The sequence below is a fragment of the Mus caroli genome, chromosome 10 (genome assembly GCF_900094665.2).
Source record: "Mus caroli chromosome 10, CAROLI_EIJ_v1.1, whole genome shotgun sequence".
In the NCBI taxonomy this organism is placed as follows: Eukaryota; Metazoa; Chordata; class Mammalia; order Rodentia; family Muridae; genus Mus; species Mus caroli.
The window spans coordinates 44723103-44747193 of record NC_034579.1 but is presented as its reverse complement, the minus strand read 5'-3'; the positions used below and the strand labels follow the sequence as shown (position 1 = coordinate 44747193).

Sequence of the window (24091 nt, the reverse complement as noted above, 5' to 3'; positions counted from 1 at the left end):
TCTCTCTCTCTCTCTCTCTCTCTCTCTCTCTCTCTCTCTCTCTCTCTCTCTCTCTCTCTCTTTAATGAGAGAAACTTTCTTAACATCCACACATTAGTGAGGCCATGTGTTACTTGTCTCTAAAGTCTTGGCCTTGTTTATACAAACTGTATACTTGCCTGTATCACTGATGACAGGGTTTTGTTCATCTCATTTATTATTCTTATACACATGCAAAGATAAAAATGATGAAATTTCATGAATACACATTAAGACCTTTATTTTTTGAGAACTTCATACATTGAAATTTTTTGTTAATCTTTTATTTATTTATTTATTTATTTATACTCCACATTTTATTCCCCCCTCCTCAGTCCACACTCTGACTGTTCCATATCCCATACCTTCTCCCCACCCCTGTCTCCATGAGAATGTCTCCACTATCCACCACCAACCACCCACCCAACTGTTAGAACTCTAAAATCCCTGGGGCTTCCAGTCTCTTGAGGGTTAGGTACATCTTCTCTGACTGAACCCAGACCCATCAGTTCTCTGCTGTATATGTGTTGAGGGCCTCATATCAGCTAGGGTATGCTGCCTGGTTGGTGGTGATCCAGTGTTTGAGAGATCACAGGGGTCCCGATTAATTGAGTCTGCTGTACCTCCTACAGGGAGGCTCTCCTCTTCAGGAGGTGAGAGACTTCCAGGACTCAGAGTAAGAAACATTAAATGAAATGTCCAACAGTAGGGAAAGGGAACTTGTAGATCCTACCTCCAGCAGAAAGACAAGACAATAAGTAAGAGATGGGGTTGTCACCTCTCAGTGAAAACACTGTGCAGAATTATTATTGTCTGAAAGAGCTGCAGGGATGGAAATGGAGAGGAGCCTGGGGAAAATAAGGTCCAACAAGAGGCCCAAAGTGGGAACCAACTCAAGGGGAGGCCCCTAGGCCTGACACTATTACAAAGCTCTGTAGCACTCACAAAGAGGGACCAACTATGACTGCCCTTCGAAAGACCCAACAAGCAGCTGAAAGAGTCAGATGTAAATATTTACACCCAACCAATGGACAGAAGCTGTTTACCCCTGTGGTTGAATTAGGAAAAGAGCTAAAAGAAGCTGAAGAGGAGGGCGACTATGTAGGAGAACCAGCAGTCTCAATTAACCTGGAACCCTGAGATCTCTCACACATTGAAATTTGATCATATTATCTTCCTTCTCCACCTCCTTGAAGATCCCTCTTCTCATTACATTTTTACTGAACATTATGCCTTCCGATTTGAAAATATCCACTGAGTCCGGTAGATATTTTCCAGATGTTCTAAGCCATGTCACCATCTCCTGTAGTGTGCTCGACCTATGAGTGTCCATACATTAAAGAAAACTTTCTCTTCTCTATAAGCAATAAATGACTAATTGTTCCTCAGCCGAGGATAGAGTTTTGTCTGCTTGAGCTTGCACAGACATTGTGCATGCTGTCATAGCCTCAGCATCACATTTTCTTTGCTATTGATATACATTTAGGCTTCATTCATACTTGGGCTGTTGTGAATAGTACAGAACTCTAAGCATGACAGTTCAGGTTCAGTTATCTGACAAATACCCTGTAGTAATATTGTTAGATTACATAGTAGTCTTTATTTTTTTCACATTTTTGCTATGTTTTTGATATTATATTTCTTCTCTCCCTTTCTTCATTTTAATCCTCCCATATACTTGTGCTCTATCTAATTTTGGCCTATTTTCATTAATTATTTTATACATATATTATGTATGTACATATGTATTTTGATACAGCATCTTTCTATGCCAGTTTAGGATGACTTGGAAAGTTTGTTCTCTCTCAGCCTACCAAGTGCTGAGACTGTAGGACAATGATATAACTCATAGCTTTTATAGCCCTACATCTAGATTGTTGTGAAAATTCCACATTGGTTTTCTTAGTGGATATATCAATTTATATTCTCATTAACTGTATATAAACGTTTTCCTTTCTTTGCTTTCACCATACATGTACTAGTGTTTATAGTAGTAACTGGGGTAATATGAGATCTCATCATAGTCTTGATTTACATTTACATGTAGTAACTGATGATGTTTAAGTTTTTCATATATGTACTGGACATTTGTTTATCTCCTGGGAAATACCTATGGATATCAGTGATGCTTAGTTTAATTGATTCGTATTTTGATTTTGTTTTGGTCTTTAGTTGCAGAGGTTTATTAATTAGGTTATTTTGTTGTAGAGATAGATTAGTGAACACCCAGTATACTGTATATTTCTTTGTGGAAGAGCTACAACTCATGTTTGTAGTCAAAGGACAATTTGTAGATGCTGGTTAGGTCCTTTGAACATGCAGATTTTTGGGAATGAAATCAAGCCATCAAGCTTTGTGGCATCTTTACCTGCTGAGCCACTTCACAAGGCATACCATAGAATTTCAGTAGTAATAATAACAGAAAAAAACCCACGTGAAATAATTTACACATGAATACATTAAGTACTTTAAAAATCTATTATGTTATAAACAAAACCCTGATTAGTAGATGTTAATAAAAATACAAAGTCCAACAGTCACCTCTTTGTGTTGCAACATCACAATTCAAAACCTTGTTTTACTATTCACATATAATTGTATTTCTATAAGCCTAATAATAATTATTTTGATAAAATAAAATTTATTATTTAATATATAATGAAATTATAATCCAAACCTGTGATTTTTAAATTTAATTGGTGCCACTGAATGGAATTATCTGAGCTAATGTTAAAACTAGAGTTTTTTTTCATTCAACCCTTTTAAATTAGTAACTGCAGGGTTAAGCATATATAAGAATTTTCATTTGCAGCAAGAAACATTAATATAAGTATTTTAACAGCAGTAGGAATTGCTGATGTTTCTAAATATCTGAATTTCTCCAATTTTGAACTATATTGTATTACAACTGTTCAATGTATAAATTTAATTATAAGTAAACATCTTTAGTCAATAAAATGTGATAAAGGTATTGTAAGTGTCTTCATGGAAGCATGTAATTCCTTGCCTTTATTTCCCCAGATTATTCATTTTTGGTCAAAGCAATGATGGTGAAAATTTAAAGTATCCTAAAATATTTTAAACAAAATGCTAAAGCTTGCTCTTCTAAAAAAATTATCTGGATCTGTATCAGTCCTTGGTCTTTGAGATATACCATGACTTGCTGTATTACTGTGATTTGGAAAATGGTTAGATTTTTCTCATATTTTTTTTTTATATTTTAGCCTGTACTCAAACCATTAAGAAAGGTTAATTTAATTCTTTAAGTGTAGTTTGTAATGTGACAGGCAAGAGGTGTGTAAAGTAACATTTTTAAGGTCATATGTCATTGAGTAACCATAAGTTAATAATTTTTGATCTACATAAGCCTGACAAATACAAACATTTCACATTTTTAAAATAATTAATATTAAGATATCACTATTAATCACATGCTGGTATCATTAGCTAATGAAACTATGAATTTTAGGTAAGAATTGACTGGTTGTTTTTATAATGACTTGACATTGGCAAAATTATCAGTTTTATAGAATACTTATTTTGATCATCTAAACTTACTTACTAAATGGCTTCAATTCTGCTAAATACTCATGTCTTTGAACTATTTAAAATAGTGTGCATGGGTTATATGATATAGTTCAGTAGGTAAAAGCACTTGCTGACATACCTGACACCATGAGTTCAACACCAAGGAATTGTTTTCTTTTTTTTTTTTTTTTAAGATTTATGTATTATATGTAAGTACACTGTAGCTATCTTCAGACACTCCAGAAGAGGGAGTCAGATCTCGTTACGGATGGTTGTGAGCCACCATGTGGTTGCTGGGATTTGAACTCTGGACCTTTGGAAGAGCAGTCCGGTGCTCTTACCCACTGAGCCATCTCACCAGCCCCCAACACCAAGGAATTATATGACAGAAGGAAAGAACTGACTGACAAATGTTTTTATGTGACTTCTGCTTTTATGCTACATGCCCAAAAATTAAATGTACAATAATTTTGTACTAATTTTTAGTGTGAAGAAAGATGATTCAGCTTATGTGCAGCACAAATTGTCAAATATAAATTCAGAAGACTTAGAACTCCTATATATTGAATTAATGCTTTACAACTATTTTGTAAAATATTACATGTAGATTTTATTTAATTTCCAAATAATTTTTCCACAATGCTAATTGTGATTATAGTGTTCCTGGCTGGTTAATCAAACAGTTTTAAAAAACCTTCCTTTCCATCTTTACAGTGAACTTTTTATCCAGTTCTGCTAATTGGGTTGACATTAAAAAGAAAATTAAGTCTGCACTTGAAATATGAACACAGCATCTTAATTAATCTATTAATTATACAATAATAAATGACAAACTCTATTTATCTTTCTCAAAATATGGACAAAGGTCAGAGAACTAAATAACTGGCATACTAAGAAAACAAAAATGACAAATGATGTCAATTTTACAAAATACCATGAAATACTATTGGAAACCCAAGTAAGGATCACTCCTTCAATGCAATGTTAAACCATACTTTAAGAAGTATATTTTCGACATTTAGACAATAAGAAACTGTAGCGTGCTCATATCTAAACTAGTTATCTACATTTTTCCTCCTCTTCCCCAAAATTCAGGGATTATCATGAAAGAGGGGAAAGAAAGAATATAGGAGCCAGAGAAAGTAGATGTCTATATTTAAATAGTATTTGCTGGGTAGGATAACACAGTTCACATGGCTGGGACTTATGCACAGCAGTTTCACAAGAGCAAGCCAACTAAATTACTGAAGTGGATGAGGAAGGGTCTCTGAGAGTTCCACCCTATCATAGGAGTCGTTAGTAGTTGATAGATGCTGGTGAAGAGGGAACTAATTTTCTTCAAAGATACAGACATTAAGAGGATATCCCTTGGTCCCATAGATGCCCCCCCCAACTGATGTACATACAGATAACAGTGTATTTTAAAACATAAATAAATCACATGAAAAAACACATGAAGTTAGAAGGGAAAATAGTAAAATGGTATAGAGTAGTCAAAGAGAATATTTGATGGATTTGATCAAGACACTGTTATGCCTATTTGAATGTTAATAAAATGTTAAAAAATGTCTACATTCAACAATCACACATGATGTATTAAGATAGAGGAATGTGCGGGGCATGATGGTGCACGCCTTTAATCCCAACACTCCGGAGGCAGAGGCAGGCGGATTTTTGAGTTCGAGGCCAGCCTGGTCTACAAAGTGAGGTCCAGGACAGCCAGGGCTATACAGAGAAACCCTGTATCGAAATACCAAAAAAAAAAAAAAAAAAAAGATAGAGGAATGCAAAGATAATTCTAACACTTTCCATACCTTAGCCTTTGCACTCTTGACAAAAGCCAGGGACTAAAGCAAAGAGCAAACCTCATTCACATAAGTTGAGGGCTAAGCAGAGGTCATGGTTTTCTTTACTATTAAACAATTTCCTATTTTTCCTCCTGCCTTCCCATTTCATTCTTTAATCTTCCTCAGACCTGTTTTTCTTTTTTCATCTCTCTAATAAATTAGACATTATTCACTTTATATAATTGATTATTACCTTTATAATACTTGATTTTTTGTATTTTATATAATTATCAGTGACTCATTGTCTTCAGTTATATATATATATATATATATATATATATATATATATATATATATATAGTTTATTTATTTAAATGTTTTACTCTTTGTGTCAACATAATAGTCCAGGTTGTTAGTTTAGAGATGGATAAATGTTCAAAATATTCTCATCATTATCTTCAAACACGTATAGAAATAATTTCTTAGTCATTACACTTTTGATTATTGGTATTATTTGCCAAATCTGGTTCTTTCTGTTTTCAGTCATAGAACAGAAATGCATTGTTTTATCCCCTGAATCTAGTTAATTCCATACGATTTTCTTTTTTGTTGCTATTTTTCAAATATTTATCAACATCATCATCATCATCATCTTCTTCTTCTTCTTCTTCTTCTTCTTCTTCTTCTTCTTCTTCTTCTTCTTCTTCTTCTTCTTCTTCTTCTTCATCTTCATCATTTAATCTTTTTTTACACTCCAGTCATTATCCCCCTCCCAGTCTGCCCTCTAACTGTTTCTCATACCATACATCCTCCCCATCTCCAAGAAAATGTTTCCCCTCTCACCGTACTAGACTTCCCTGCTCCCTGGGCCCTCAAGTCACTCAAGGGTCAGTTAGGTTCATCTTCTCTCACTGAGGCCAGATCAGGCAGTCCTCTGCTGTATATGTGTGGGGATCTCATATCTGCTAGCTGTATGCTACCTGGTTGGTAGCTCAGTGTCTGAGAGATCTTGGGGGTCGAGTTTTTTGAGACAACTGGTCTTCCTCTAAGGTTGCCTTCCTCCTCAGGTTCTTCCAACTTTTACCTACTTCAACCACAGGTGTCCTTGGCTTCTGTCCATTGCTTGGGTCTAAGTGTCTGCATCTGACTTTTCAGCTGCTTATTGGGCCTCTTGGAGGGCAGCCATGCTACAGTCCTGTCTGTAATAAACACACTATAGCATCAGTCAGGCCTTGGAGCCTCCCCTTGAGCTGTCCCAACTTGGTCCTGTCACTGGACCTTCTTTCCCTCAGTCTCTTCTTCATTTTTGTCCCTGAAGTTCTTTCAGACTGGAACAATTCTGGGTCATATATGACTGTGGGATGACAACCCCCTCCCTCTACTTGATGTAATGTCTTTCTACTGGAGGTGAACTCTACAAGTTCCCTCTCCCCACGATAATGGCATTTCATCTGAGGTCCCTCCCTTTGATTTCTGAGAGTCTTTCACCTCCTAGGTCTCTGGTACATTCTAGAGGGTTCTCCTACCCCTGAGTTTGCCTGTTTCTGCTGGCCCTTGGGGCTTTAGTCCTGTTCCTCTGCTCAGTATCTAGCCTATCAATACCTGTCTCTGCAAAAGGGAGTTTGAGATAGCAAAATGCTAAGACATCCAGAATGTATTAAATGGAGGTAATAACTTGATATATTCTTGCAACATCTACACAGCATTCACTTTTGATGACCTAAAGTTTTTTCCAATACATAAAAGACTACTTTCAGCCAAGACTTGTTTTATGAGACATAAGAAACTACAGCCAGGGAAAAGTAAGAGATAAGCAGAAATGAGCAAATGGTGTATAACATCTCTAGCTTTACAGAGGATAAAGATTATATCTGAAGCTGCCTACTGTCGGTATGAAGATGCTTCATGTGCCTTATACAACCCATTCAGCAGTTTTGAGCAAAGGATGAATAATTCCTGCCATACTACAAATGGACTAGCAAAGAACAGTTCAGCCATAGAAAATATGCCTAAATGGATAGACTATACATCTTAGAAACTAGCTTATAAAGCATCTAGCACAGAAGCAACATTAGACAAGACAGCGAGGAGCAAAGTGCATCACAGATATCTGTGTTTAGACCATAGATTCTCAACATAACCAATATTTGGACTGAGCCCAGGTGATTATAGGGTATATAAACTGGTATGCATATTACAAGATTTTTAACAGCATTTCTTGATCTACTGATATTTACTACAACATAAGAGTTGCTTACTTGTTAATAATCTATGAGGACCCAGTAAATATTCAAGTAGAAGTTATACAGAAGGTTGTTTGTTTTTCACCTCTATTCTCCCATATGATACAAACTCAAGTTTGCTGTCTATCTCTTTGGAAGCCTGTTTGATTTTTGGCTGCACAGTTAATACAAAAAACAGCAAACTAACTTTACAAAATGTTTAAGACACGAGAAAAACTTCTGTTTCTCCACACAGAATCAGGAAAATCAGACTAGTTTAATCATCAAAAAAACCAAAAACAAACAAACCCAAAACCTATAGTGTAAGCCTGAGAAACTGATGTCTGCCATTATGTAGCAAAATAAAGGAAGGGAGGGCTTTTCTACAGACCTGGGAGGTGAGAGACTCTCAGGACGCTAGGGGAGGGACCTTAAGTAAAATGCCCAGCAATGGAGAGAAGGATCTTGTAGAGTCTAGTAGAAAGACAGGGCTTCAAGTGGAGGGATGAAGTTGCCATCCCACAGTCAAAAACTCTGACCCAGAATTGTTTCTGCATGAAAGAACTGCAGGGACAAATATGGAGAATAGACTGAAGGAAAGGAGGTCAAGTGACAGGCCCAAATTGGGATCCAGCTCAAGGTGAGGCTCGAAGACCTCACACTATTACTGATTGGTATAGTGTGCTTACAAATAAGAGCCTAGCATGGTTGCTTTCTGAGATGCCCAACAAGCAGCTGAAAGAGTCAGATGCATATAGTTACACCCAGCCAATGCATTGAATTCAGGGACTCTTGTAGTTTAATTAGGGAAACGGTTGTAGAACCTGAGGAGGACGGTGACCCCATAGCAAGACCAGCAGCTTCAACTGGACCCCTAAGATCTCTCATGTCACGGGCTGGCCTCAGTCAACCTCTCTCAATCCGTGGGGAATCATGGGTTGGGGATGAAAGGGGGGTGATAAACAAAGATGACATGAGGGAGTGTGCTGAATCTGAATGTAATGTCAAATTGAGCATCATACTTTTTATACAGAAGAAAATAGGAAAGTTTGGTGACATATCTGCAAGGTACAATGAGGTTACCAGATGCTTAATGACTCTTACACAAAACAGAGGAATGCAAACACAAAGACTGGCAGGAACTCAGCAATAAAACAACTGAGACAAAGTCAGCTCTATTTAAGGTCCAGCTGTATTCTTAGAAGCCATGTGTGAGGTCTTTACACTCCTTGGTCAAGGGCTTTCATGCCCAACTCACGGTTCTAATTAGGGAGTTCCACTCTAGCTAACCTTCTCATGAATAATGCAATACTCTAAAACCATAGCCCGATCTACTTCCTAAACCATTGTAAATTCCTGTATATGGGAGCGACTTGGGTTTTATTCTAAGTGATAGTGTGGGGGGACTTTTCTACTAATAAGTAATGTAGTCTGCCATACATAACTATAAGAATTCTAAACTTACGTTGCTAAGTGTGCCCTGAGATTTCTAACTCTATGTAGTAGATAGTAAAGCCTGATTTCTTTCACAATCTCTCTTACAATACTAGAGGCAATTCTTAATGTCACTGAATAGGCAACATTCTTACTGAATTCCAAGCTCAGGGTCAGCTCAAGGACTACCTAGGGCATTGGTGAAGGTCAGGAAGCAAATTTCAATTTTGCTTAGGTATTTGGCAAGTCATTGCTTGGAGGCACTTATAATAAAACAATACTGAGGGAAAGCACACAGATCCGTTCACTGACTAAAGCAAGGACATTGGAATATTCTTTATATGGGATGCCATTGTTTCAGGAGACTTAGTTTCCATGAACTTTTCGCATTGGGACTGCATCCATGTTTCTAGTCCTGTCACGCGTGTCACTACTGGAGTGGATATATCACTCTTAGACACTCAGCCACCAACCAGGCAGCATACACTAGCTGATCCAAGGATCCTAACACATATACAACATAGTACTGGCCTCAGTGAGAGAAGATGCACCTAACCCTTGAGATACTTGAATCCCCAGGGAGTGGGGAGTCCTGACCACGTATAGGAGATGTAGGCCTATGGGGACATCCTCTTAGAGACAGGGGGGAGGAATGGGATGAGGAACTGTTGCAGGAGGGCATAATGGGAGGGGGATAATGACTGGACTCTAAAAAAAAATTAAAGATAAGAAAATAAATAAATTAATTAATTAAATTGCAAGAAGCAAAAAAGAGACTAGATCTACCATTAATGTTTCATGAGCTTAAAGTTTTTCAGTCTTCTGTTAGACTGTCTGGGTGAGCTGGGTGAGTCTTGAAGTTTGCTGTGACGAAGGCAATCTGAAAACTATTTAGGGCATTTTGTGGTCAGAGTGAGAATTTCCTCCATATGCTTTTATGTGTGAATGTTTGGTTCCCAGTTGGTTAACTGTGTAGGAAGGATGAGGAAGTGTGCACTTGTTGAGGTAGGTTTGTCACTTGGTGGGGTAGGGTTGAGAATCCAAAGGTTCAAGCATGTTGCTGGAGAAACAGATGAGAAATCTTAGCTTCTTCTCCAGCACCATGCCTGCCTTCCATGCTCCCTGCTATGATGGCTCTGAACTAACCCTTTCAAACTGTTGGCAAGACCCCCATTGCCAGTATAGTGTTTCCTTTTATCAGTTGCCTAAGTCATGGTTTTCACAGTAATATAACAGTTAACTAGAACAGGGCCAATATAGGATTGACTCTAATAATGGGATGCCACTTTTAAAACTACAATACTTTTCTAGTCATTACTGAACAGCCAAGATTTAAAATATAGTAATCCCCAAAGAGGAAAGATGTTAGAAAGTCATTAGTAGATTTGTCTGTCTGAATGGCCAGTCACATTTTCTGCTATTTGGACAAGGGAAAATCATACTTCCTGAAGTACATGAGGGAGGGATAGGTAAGAATTTTGGGGAAACTTAATGATTCAGTTTAGTCGTGCTGCCCTATCAAAAATTCTTACTAAATAGAAGCTAAAGATAAATGGTTTGATCTCATAATCTGTGGCCAGTATCAGCTCATGGAGAAGGTAAGATGTATTAGCACAAAGTCAGTCCAAGCCCCAAGTCACAGTGACAGTTGGCAAGCCCGGGCCTCTTTGAGAAGAATCCTGCCTATCCCTCCAAAGCGCCTGCTTGTCTTCTTTGCTCCATTAGAAATAATCAGTACTAAGTGGCCCATCATCGGTGCCAGCATGACTTTTTTTCACATTTGTTAAAAGCTTTTCCCTTGGCCCACTTTTATTTTTTTCTTTTGTTTCTAAGTAACTGTTTCATTTTCCTCCCCCTCCTGAGTTTGCTTTTTCTGACAAGAAAAAAAAAAATCTCATCTGAAATGGGATTTCTCCTATCTTTCTGGGCAGCCCCCCCCCAAGACCTAGTAACATTTGTCTCATATGCATTAACCAATAGATTTATTAGTGGAACATTGTTTTTATATTCGACAAAGAAGAAGAATAAATTCAGTTGGAATAAATTTGTGTGTGTGTGTGTTCAACAAACAGCTTTCCCTTAAATTACAATAAGACATGTTATTGAGGCCTTAAATTGCTGTCATCTGAAATGTTTTACTCCCATCTTTACTTCCCTAGATTATGATCAATTTTCTCCTGGAATGAATTATTCAAATTGAGCCCAGTCTTCTGAATCTTTCGAAAACGATGCCTGAGCACTTTGGGTCGGTTCTACTTAGTTATCATTTGGCACAGTCTGTTTCTCGCTGGCAGAAATTCTCTTTGTTCTAACATATAATTTATTTCCAAAGTGGATTGTAAGCTTTTCGGGATTAAAGATCATGTCATGTCATTCATTCATTTAACAAATGTATTTGAACATCTTTTGGAACTTAATCAAAGAAAAGTACATCCTAGTATGGAGTTTACATTCTAGTGGAGGGATACAGAAATTAAAAGTCAATGTTACAAATATGGAAATATAAAATATGTTGAAAAAGGTTAGTATATAAGAAGAAATAAAAATATATGCAGAATTAGAAGGATAAAATGAGGTCCCAAGCTTTCAGTAGAATATCTGCCATTCATGAGAGGAGATGCTAACAAAGAGAAAAAAACATCTAGGTACAACACATACTTCAAAATAGGATCCTTTAAAGTTGCCATTAACTAGCCAATAAAACAAGTAAGGACAGAGAGAGCTCAGTTTTGGAAATATGTTAAGTCTGAGGAACCTGCCACCATGCCACTGTGAAGGAATATAACAATGGCTATAGGCATGTGAGACTGAGCAATGTCTGGGCTGGCATATTTAGGTAAGAGTTATACTGAGCCACATGATGAGCTAGATAAACAGAGAAGGGAGTATAAACAAAGAAGCCTGAGAGATAATAAGTAGAGGCAGTAACAAGTGCACAGGCCCTCCTGGAGTCAAATGAATAGATTGTATTAAAAGAGTGAGTAATAGTATTGCTTATATGTTAAGGGAAATGAAGGCATGACATTATCTACAGAACTTACCAGCCTAGAAGATGGTGCTTTCAGTGATTTGATAGAGATAAAATTTGAAATACAATAAGAATAAATAAAATTGTGACGTGTAGTGTGGTAACTGTGTGTCTTCCATATTATACAGTGAAATGGTCATCAAAATTTGATGATCTTTTTCAAGTATGGGCACTGAAATCCAATTGGGATATTGAGTGACTCTAATAAATAGAATTAATATTCTTGCCTATAAGAGACATGGAGCTCTCTTACTTCCCTTCATTCTTGTGAGGGCATTAATATAAAAGCTTTAGTAAATTTTAATCAAGTTGCTTCCCTGAACTGTCTTCCAGCTTCAAGTACAGTATGAGAAAGAAATGGCTACAATCCTTTTCCAGGGAATGACTCAATGACCCAAAAATCTCCCACTAAGTTCCATCTTGTAAAGGTTCTACCATCTCCCCGTGATGTCACTTGGAAGAGCATTCCTTCAGTACATGGGACATTGTGGGATATCAAGGAGCCATGTGAAACAGATATAGTTGGTTTCAAAGGACCCTATTGATAAGTATTTTCAATAGTTGTATAAAAATTAATGTTAAAGCACCGGCTTTCTCTTTTGCTTCAGTCTGACCTTTGCTTTGACATGTTAAGGTAGTACAGCTCTCTCAGAAGGATCTGATTTAGGATGGCTAGTGTCAGGATTACTGAAAGATAGAACACAGAATACAGCTGATGCTACTTCACTATGCTCCACCTCATCCTCACCCTGGAGGTCATTCAAAATCAACAGCAGCCTACATTTAAACAAATTCTCTTGTTTTGATGTAGACTTTTGGAATGGAGTAGCTATTGCTCCTACTGCAGTCATTTCTGCATTCAACTTACGATGCTTCTTTCATCTTAGTTCTTTGCCTGTCCAAGGGGTCAGCATATCTTATGGTGGAGTCTTAGCTATGAGTCTAGTAGTCTTTGTATCAGTTGTTTATCACTGGTTCTACCACTGTTTCTGCTTTCTGCAACAATTTGATACATTCAACCCATGTCTTACCCATGTCTTCTGTTTGGAGATATTTTCCTATTCTGATTCTTCACTTTGTACATGGTTCCTAAGTTTTCTTTGTGCTGATAAGTTTGTATTTTAACTTTATTTTATATTTTATCAGAAGTAGAAATGAATATGGCATTTTCATGCTACAGAATTGTCTGTCTTGGCATTACCATATTTTAAACGTGAAAACATGAAAGCTAAGTTAAAGAAACTTTGAATGACAAACACAATGATTTTTAATCCAACTTCTTGATTTCCAGTAACTAAATAAAAACTCCTTTTTCAAAATCTCACAGTACCTCAGATTCAGAAGCACTACTTGATTTTCTTTCCTTTCCCCAGTCTCTGTTAATAGGTTCTTCCCAAGTGTCTACCCAGGACAAACGTATCAGTAGAACACAAGTTCCAAGAGTATTTTCTGAAAGAAATTTCTTTCAGGATAAAACTCATTTTGTAAGAACTTAATTCACTAATTCTGTAGGTGGCCATTTTTTCTTCTAAAAGAAAATTATCTTGATAATGCAAAAGGCAAGGCAAAGAATAACATAACAAAGCAAAACAAAACAACAACAACATACCAGCCCTTTCAAACTCAGTTTCTTCACCTATTGAAATAAAGACAATATCTGTACCCCAAATTATTTATAGATAATAATTTGTTAGTTTTTACTTCTAGCTGGGCCAGTGATTTTAGAATACATTGGATGCTGTATTTTGAGATAACATATTTGGCCTCCCAATTAAGAGCCATGGACTTCAAAAATAAAGCAGTATCTTAAGTTTATCTGAAAATGAATGATGAGAATACTATTTATTTGCATAATTCTTGTGTGTAAAGGACAATCCTTACATAATAATTACCTATGATCATTTAATTCCTCAATATAATGTTTTGTTCTGACGTTAAACTAATTGTCAAGGAACCTTCAGGTTATGATGATGTGGTTCCTGTGTATCTGGAGATATACATGTAGTTCAAGTATTGTTATGCTTGAAGTTATAAATCAACAGATTGAATTTCTACTGCTATACATTGATTTGAATTAATGTGAGCTTAGTATGTTCATAGTACTCCCTATGTTTTAGAGCACCTAAAACATCTGTTAAACTATTGTCAATATATAAAGCTAAAGATCACATTGTTTTAATTAGGAAGAGAACTAAATTATTCTACATAAGAAATGGCATTGCCAGAGAAACAGCAGCAAGTCCGTTTGTGTAGTATAAGAGCTATCACATCCGAGGTGAAGGGGAGCAGATAGAGAATTATCTCCACTATGTTCTCATTTGGACAGAGAAATACATGATCATTCTTTAACTGGTATCTTGTACAATTGAATGCTTCCTATGTTATCATAGAGAAATTCTGTCATTGCCATGTAATCCATGTTTTTAATTTAATGCCTTTAAAGCATCCACATGAACTCTGAGGTATATGTAACATGCAGAAAACCCTAGTTTTCTCTTCCCAAGGGAGAAACAAAGAAATAATTTTCATACCTTAAGGTGAGTGTATGCTTCTGGGCTATACAGCTCATTCTACCAAGGGTAAACATACACAGAGTACTTATATCTTCTCTTAGAGGAATCTCAAGTTGGTACAAAAAAAAGCTGTTTTTGCTGAAATGTATAACAAGGAAGCCCAGCAGTTGATAGCCATGTCCTCTATGTGAACAATGAGAAGCGAAAGCTACTCTTGTTAAAACAGAAAAGCAAACAATTTAGACATAAATCTGAACAGAAGTGAACACAGCCTATACCTATCTCTTTCCATTTCTAAGGAAAGATTTAGTTTTCAGAACTGTGTTTTTTTGAAGGCTCTATGTCTTCCTTTTCTGTTTACTGAAGCTATGTTTGTTCATAAAACAACCACACTAATTCTTTTATAGAGATAGTACATGCTAAATTAATGCCCTTATTAATTAGTTTTTTCTTGATACTGACTAACCCACCATTATAGATAACAGCATATATGTATATTTCCAATAATATCAACCATGAAACTTACAATTCTTTGTGAACATATCTATTACCTATCTATCTATGTATCTATTTATCTATCTATCTATCTATCTATCATATATCTATCTACATATTATAATACTTTGTAAAACGTTTTCTTTTTTCTATAATTCACACTTCCTGATTCACTAATTGGGTATCATTTAGACATGCTTTCCTACGAGTATACTATGCTTTAGAGATGTCCACATTACTATATATAATTTATGGTACACAAATGAATTGCCTACAATTGTATTGTAGCATATGTATTAGGATATCTATTTCTTCTCTACTCAATACTTTCCTAAGCACTCTATACTCTCCTAAAACTATATCTACACTTCATACTTTTTGTTTTCATTTTTACATTACAGTATAAATCATTTAGTCCATTCTACCATTTGTCCATGATACATTCAACTTTTTTATACCTTCATAATGTAACCTGTATCTTCAGTGAGCATAGATACTGATAACTTTGGGTTTGACACTGTTTTCTTCTGGAACAAGAAAAGATAAGATAAAATCCAAGTTTCAAAAGAATCACTGTCTGCTTCTCATTTTTACCAGGACATAGTAGTTCTGATAACTATTGTCAGTCATGAGTGTAACCACATAAAAGCTTCTTAAGCTGTTTTGTCAATGTCAACTTTAAATCATATTTGATGTATTAAGTGGCAGGATAAAACCAATAACAGCAGCATTCTGGGACACAGCCAATATTAGAGCTGTGAAGGATCATTTGTTGCTTCATAACTGTACTGACCTGGACACAAGTGGGGATTAGAGGACAGCAGGCTACCTAATCATCCACTGTCTAGATAGCTTGAGTTGGGCTATCACAAGCTGAGAGGGCAGTGAGAGTGACAGAGGGACAGGTATACATCTGAGCCAGTTGGCAGGAGACAAAGGAGCTTTCAATGTAGCTATCAAAATTGAACAATGAGGTGTATCAGTCCCACTGGGGGAAAGACAGTTACATAACCAGGATAAAAGGTGATAGATTATGTATAAGGAAATAGAAATTATACCAAGAAACAAGAACATTTTACAGAACTCCTAACACAGCCAGAATTTCACTTGCTTACTCATTGCATCCTTAGTAATTGCAATTTTTTATATTGCTCTTAAAAAGTCTATTGAAAAATACCAATGTCTTTGTAAATAACCAAAGAACCAAATTCTGGTAAAAAATCTTTACAGTGATCATGTTCACAGAGTTTCTAAAACATGGTTGTGTTGTGGCTTTATATTTATTTATGTTTATTTTCCTAGAGTCACTCAAAGGAATTATTGGTAAGAAACATTCAGAAGAGGATATTTTCTTCCTACTAGTCCTTGATGGCACAAGCATAAGCATCCAATTTCAATTTTTCTTTCCTGCAAACAACTGTTCTAGGGAATATTTAGTCCTCCTCACATCATGACAGAAAATTCATAAGTTTTTCCCCATTGGCATGATATAATGCTAGTAATATGTCTTTAATTAGAGAGATTAAGTAGGAATGGAAACATCTTAATGGAAGAACATATCACAAAGACAGAATTCCTTGTTTTATCCCAAATTTCAGTTTCAGTACGGGAGATAGTTTGGGACATTCTGGCTTAATATAGTTTGAATATCATCTGAAGATATTATTAACATGAAAGTGCTGACGAATATATCTGTCTTCTAATTACACTGACTAATTTTTATCAGCTATATTTTATCATAATAAATTCCAGCTCCTTTATAACATACATGAATACGATAAAAGAAATTTAGATAGGAGATAGACCTAATAGTGTACCTACCATATACAATGACTACAGTACCCACAGTGAGCACTGCATTTTAATAAGACACCAATGCCATAATTGAAAACTAGACAAATTTTAATAACAATAGACAAGATAAATAAATTTAAGATGCAAAATTAATTTTGTTGCCTTCTCAGAAAATGAAGCATTCTGCATAACATTTTACCCTAGCATACTGTAAACTCACAGCCTCATCAGGAATCTGAAAGGGTTTATCTGGTTTGGTAAAAAGTACAATATATTTTTAAAAATGGAATAATTGTTTGAAAGAAAGAAAAACAAGGACAGCATATTCTAGTATTTACTTTAAGTATAACATTTAGCCTTAAAGACTCTTTTCCTTGGGATTTTACTGCTAGAATCCCATGCATAGTCCTCATATTATGTTAATCCCATTTGTCTGCCCAGTCATGTAGTAATATGAAGTTCTTCATTCTGAACCAAGCTTCAGTCATATAGCTGGAACTCTGTTCATTTTATGCCTGCTGATCTTGGAGGTTTTCTATTAAACCAAGAGAAATGATAAGCTTGAGATCCTAGCCAGTAAGACTACATGCTATTATTGTTAGCAATATTGTCTAAACAACTTATCTTTCATATACAGTTTGCTTATGTTCACCCTGATGTCATTTGGTAGTCCTCGAGAGTTACAGGACACTCTTAATTCCTACTGCACCTTGTACTGAAAATTTTCCTGTGTTTAATCAAATTTAAAACCTCATAGGTTCATGGATACTCAATGTAAATATTTCTGATGTCCTATTTTGCACCAAAATTCTGTGTATGCCTTCTTCATTTTCAACTTCCTTCTCTAACATATATATATGAATCCCATAGTATATTGTTAGATGAGCACATGTACAAGCGTTATTTAAGAAAATTTCATAATAAAAAACCAAAGTAAGATGTAATGTGTGTCGCAAGAATACCACAGTCAGTCATTTTCTGGAAGTATTTTAAATAACTGTGAAAGGATTTGCTAGAAAGAAAGATATGGCATGTGTCAGAAACAGAGCAGTCTGAGAAGAAACCATTGGTTTTTACTTGTAGATATAAAGGTTATATTTTTCAATATCCTAGATAGAAACAAATGAGAAAGGAGCAGTCAGTTGCAGTGTGCATTTATCTACTAGACATCAGTGTGAGATAGACCATTTTTCTGGAATTCAATATCTGCATGCCTAACTCTTGCATTAACAACATATTCAATGATCAGGGGCCTCCATGATGACACTAATTTATGTCACAACTTGTAATTTCAAGTGTGGTGAAGGTTATTCTCAAATTTGGTATTACTCACAAGTTACCTTAAATTCACTGTTAAAATTCATGACAAGTAAAACATTCAGATTAATATTAGTCCATAACAGAGGCACCTATGGCCAAATCTAAAGGAAGGACAAATCCCAAGCTCCCTGTTTCCTCTCACACAGTGTTTATGGATAATGTTCATTTTCCTAAACAATTTTCTATAAAATTGTGTATGTAGTATTGCCAACCAGTAAAGCTGAGATTCTATATAATCTCCAAATATTTTAATTGAGCCTTGACTCTATAGACATGAATGACAATTCATTGCACTGACATGGTCTTCAGACACTCTATGGACTGAGCTAATATATAATGACTCCAAGTACTCCATCCCCAATACATCATCATGCTCTCCCATGTTGGCCCAAGGAATCTACTCAAGTAAATTGTTTTTCCAAGGCAAGACATTAGGGAGTCTTAGGTAATATCTTACAAGAGCCAATAACAAATATCACACATGCCAACAATGAAAGGGAAAATAGTTGTCTGTAGTTTGGGGGAAACAGTCTAGCAAGAAAACTTATAGAAAAGATAGTAGTTAGTTATTTTCTATATTGTATTAATTGAATATAAATATTTCATCTACAAGGAAAGAATGGCTGATTGATAAAAGCTCACACACACACTCAAATATTTTAACATATGTGAAAGGGACATTTTATAGATGAACATAGATTATTCAGTTTGTTTCGAAACACCTATTTAGCCTAAAATTTTCTAATAAGAATGACCCATCAAAATAACATGTTTTGGTTCCTCGTGTATTTTTTTCTCTTAGTTTAAAGAAAGGGGTGATAAGGAAATGCTGAATCCAGAGATGTCATATTTCACATTGATAATTCTAAGATCTATTTGTTGGAAGTCTTACTTCACATGCTCAAAGACCACATTAACCAAAGTGATAAATAGGTCTGTGTATTTAACCAGGTGGCAAAACTCTAGTTCACTTGGCTGCTGAAATAGTTCCTGGGTGGAGGAGGAAGATGGGGACTCCCTTCCTGGGGCTAGGGGCACAGGAGCCTACCTGAGCTGTGGTGTGATTGATCTCTGTAGAGGAGGGTGCCAACTGGAGTATGTATAAATGGCTCCTTCTGGAGTCTCCTTAAAAGCTAAATTGATGGCAAATGTCTGAAAAGAACAGTTCAGACATTTGTCCCTAAATGATAAAGAAAATCTTGGTTTCAGCCACTGTTGGATTAAAACAGAGTATAAAATTTAAGAACAAAAGTAAAAGTGTGCACATAGTAATAGATTAGAGGTAACAGGATGTTCCTCATTTACCAAATAAGGAAGTCATTTCAGTAAGCTCTTTTTGTTAGATTTTAGAAACCCATCTGTGCATTGTTTCTTTTTATTATCAACATATAAACTAATTACATTAGGGGAAAAGGAGTATTTAATTAAAAGTCTGTTTTAAAGAGTTACAATTCTATTCTGTTATTAAATAACTGGTTGCCAGATTTGTTAAGTAAACAATATTTCTGAAATGTTGTTTGCAAACTATTTGTATGAAGCACATGTTTGGGAAATGATTGTGCCCCTTATTAAATCTAATAGATGTGTTACAGTGCTTCTTTCCCATTATCACCTGGTGAATATAAAGCAGGGCTATATGTAAGCTGCGCCAAGTGCTTTGAAAGATTTTTCTCCTAAGCAAAGAAAAAAATGAACTTAAAAATCTTATAGATTTTTATAGATTCCTTACAATAACAATTTTTTTTTTTGCATTTGGTAGGTTTGTGTAAGATCATCTTGTAAGAAAACACTAGCCCGTTACTATGTCATAAATTGCAAAGTGAAGGGCATTTGGGCTAGGTAATGTATAGCAATCCACAAAGGACAGACATAGCTAATTATATAATTATAGATTTTGTTAAGGTTTAATCTCATTTTCCTTTGGAGAAAATCTTCATCCTACCTGGAAGTCATAGTGACATACATGATGGTGGCGTGGGGTAAGGTATAATATGAACTTGTTTGAATGGCCCTTATAGAATACAGTAACATGTACAATGAATATTTACCATAAAAATTAGATAATTGGTAGAATATTCTCTGCAGAAAGCTTTTCCCACTTTCAACATTCATTAGTTGCCAAAGTTAGACACACACACACACAAACACACACACCCGTACACACATATATGCGTGTGTACGTGTGTGTACATATGTATGTATGGATCAACATATAACGAAAAAGTCTATGAATTTGAAAGACAGAAAGGCAGAATATAGAAGAGGGTTCGGAGGGGTAAAAATAAGGGGGAAATGATATAATTATATTATAATTTCAAACAAATAAATAAAATACAATGAAATAAAAATGCATCCCATCAAGTATATTAGTGGAACACTATCAAATATTTCACATACAATAAGTAGGAATATTTTCATTTTCTTGGTTCCTTGAATGCATAGAAACTACTTTGTTAGCCCCTTCCCATTTATCCATGATAGTCTGAATACTAGAATTCAATGTGGAATCCCTGTTAAAACATTGGCAAAAAGAAAAGGCAAGGAAACGTAGCAGACATGTGGGACAATGAGAAATTCTGTTATGTGATATAGCAGTTGAAGGCTTAGAACCGACGAGAAGACTCACTCTAGCCACCCGATGTAGAAGTCGAAGGAAAGCAAGGATATAAAACTATGAATCCACTTGACTTACTAACTGCTCTCTAGATTCCTTCCTTCTTAAAGGCTTAGGGAGCCATTTTTGTTCAAGTACTGCAAGGTGAAAAACAAATGGAAACTATGCTTGTACAGAAATGCTTTCGTCATCTCTAGCAACTGCATCTAAAGACAGATTAAAGTGATTATTTCAATGATTATATTTATCTATGAAAGTATCTTCCATACAAAACGCATGCACAAAACACATGTCAAAGGAATAATTGAAGACAACATTTCACTCGGATTCCCACATAGGAGATGTCAGCTCCTACTAGCATTGGTGATTTATTTTTTTCCCTCTTCAATATCATTCCCCAGGGAAGCTGGCAAACTGAAGCCTGTTCCATTAATGCCAGCAGGGATGTATATGTGTGAAGAGAATAAGTAAACATTTATTGTACCTGATGGCTCAATGAACTATCCACATGAGCTCTTTAAAGACTTGAAAATACTTGGCAGGCTTTATACTTAGGCTGAGCCCTGCAAGCACTATTCTTGTGAAAATGTCTATTTCTAACTCAGTTGAGCCTTTTCAGTACAAACTACTGAGTTAATCTGTAACTTGATAGCTCTCTTTTCTTTTGTTAACATATTAATCTCCCAAAATGTCCTTTCAACTTTTGAGATTAGGTTTTCTGCCCAAATCAGTGTCAAAATATCTTCTAACAACCAACTTAAAATATATGATCTTTTCCCTATGTTGGCCAGTATAACAACATTGGTAGATTATCATTACTTAAAGGCCAATTTAGGCAAGTTTCTTTTTGTGTTTTTTTAAGTTAATCCATGGACACTGTGATCCTATTAGAGAGAACTCAGAGCCTTGCAAGAAGATACAGAGATCATAGATTGTTGAATTCAGATCCAAACCCAATACTCAAGGTAGAATAGACTTTGAATTTACTTATGACAAAAACTTGTATAATAGTAGCTAGTATCTGATTTTATTGCATTTATGTACTTTTATGAAGAGAGTAGACATTAGATCAAAAAACAAAAATACAGGTAATTTAAAAGAGTAATTGTTATACATTTTGCTTTATTATCACTGTAAATTTTCAGTAATTGTTTGGATCACCAAAATCATTTATCATATGATCATAATTTATTGATGTTAAAACATTTTAAAATATTTAATAGTGGTTAAAATAATAAATTGTGGTTCCTGTCTCATGATCTAGGAGACTCCTTGAATACACAGTATATTTTTTGCTGTGGACTTTGTCTCCACACCTGTGACCAAATATAATTATAATAGCGTGCAAATATGTAGAGAAGAGGGGGAAAATGAGGTACATTAGTTATTTACCATTTTCCCCTTGTCCTAATATTGTACTGATTTTTATTAACGTAGTTCTTAATAGGAAGTAGAAATACTGGTAAAGAAATATGTAGGTGATTTTACAGATATAAGAGTGAAATGTAGGAGGAGATAGAACATTTCTTGCACACTACAAAGAATTTCAATCTTGCATTTTAACCATGTGAATTTTTTTAAGGAGCAGGCTTTTGTGTTTCAAATATTAAATGTGTTTTAGTACCAAATTCTTTAAATCAATAAATAACAACATTATTTTAATATAATTTATGGTCTACTGAAATAGATCAGTGATTTGCTATATTTTGAGCCATGTTGTCTAGAAGAATGCTGTATTCACTAAAACCTGAAGTTATATGTAGTGTAAATAATATTTATATCACAATGTTATAGAGAATTAACAAGGCTGAGGCAGGAGGGTCACTGGGAATTCATGGCCAGATTGCACTACATAGTAAGTTTCAGGCCATCCTATATGGCCTAGCAAAACCACAATAGATAAAAAGAAAGGAATTTCAATGCTAATGTGATGGCACTAAGTACCTAAATGTGACTAAGAAAAATCACACATCATACTTACATTTCACTATTCTATGAGCTACTCTAATTTGCTTCCACTCTTTTATTGTTTTTTCTCTTTAATTAAAGGTCTCATTCGCTTGCAAGAGCTCATCAAAGCTCCATCAAGGTACAATCTTCGACTTAAAATTCGTCAGCTGCCAGCTGATACAAAAGATGCAAAGCCTTTGCTGAAAGAGATGAAGAGAGGCAAGGAGTTCCATGTGATCTTCGACTGCAGCCATGAAATGGCAGCAGGCATTTTAAAGCAGGTAAACTTAGCATAGCTTAAATTTCTAATTTCCTTCCAAAAGTTTTAAACTATGTTTTAAAGGTAATAATTTAACGCTAATTGAAAATTCAAAAATATCATCCTGATAAAATTTTACGATAGAAAATCTGACAATTGCTTTCAGTAAATTTGTTTTAGGACAAGTAAATATTGAAAGTCTTTAACACAGATTTAGGGTGAGGGAAAAAGAGAGCCCAGGAATAACATATTGAGTCAGTAGGATAAAAAAAAAAGATATTATGAAAGTGATTCAGTCTATATCTAATTGATGCCTTACATACTTGATCCATTTTTATTATCTCCACAACCAAAGGAAAATGGCCTCTTGCAGTCTAATCTCAGAAAGACTTGGTGACTTGAGCATCGTGAACTCGCACTGATGAAGCAGAAAAATCAGTAGCCCATTAATGATGTTCTCAATATTCATTGCACAATACAGCCTTGCCTAACAGAAAAGAACATTTCAAAATTCATTGGTTTGTCAGTAAAATATCATTATGACAACACTATAGAGTCCTAATTGCAATCTCGGGAGTAGGCATTATTAAGTAGTCTCTTTTGTATATACAGGACCAGAACTGGACAATAAATGCAGGATCCCCTGCACATATTGAGTCAAAGAATATAGATTTGAGCTCAAATCTTTACTTTTTTATCTTTTTAATCTTATAAAATATTAAGCTGACGTTATGGTGGTGAGGACAAATTTGTAAATTGTGTTAAAGCCTTTAAGCTTAGGATAAAATATCTGTAGTGGAGAGTTATAAAGTGTCAGATGACAAATTATATTTCATTAAATATAACTACCAAAACCAAATGCTTGCTATAACATTAGTTTATAAGCACATGTTTGTCCAACATTCCAGTATAAATGTCGGTTTTACTACAGTGAAATATTTCATTGATTTGGACATTGCTCTAGCTTTATATGTGGGCAATAAAATATATGAAGGATTATGCTTGATGTTGATTTTTGTTTGTTTAAATATGAATGTAGGCTTTTCCCCACTTTCTCCTCTATAAGTTTCAGTGTCTCTGGTTTTATGTGAAGTTCCTTGATCCACTTAGACTTGACCTTAGTACAAGG

At 35.3% G+C, this 24091-nt stretch overlaps 1 protein-coding gene across 5 annotated transcripts in view; it reads left to right on the top strand.

Annotated features, from left to right (window-relative positions):
- The window catches only part of Grik2 (glutamate ionotropic receptor kainate type subunit 2), a 676604-nt gene that overhangs the window by 225959 nt on the left and 426554 nt on the right, over positions 1-24091 (top strand). For all 5 annotated transcript variants that reach the window (XM_021173658.2, XM_029482440.1, XM_021173659.2 and 2 more), the window contains exon 5: positions 22803-22984. In XM_021173658.2, coding sequence (XP_021029317.1) covers positions 22803-22984 — 182 coding nt within the window. The remainder of the gene's footprint in view (positions 1-22802; positions 22985-24091) is intronic.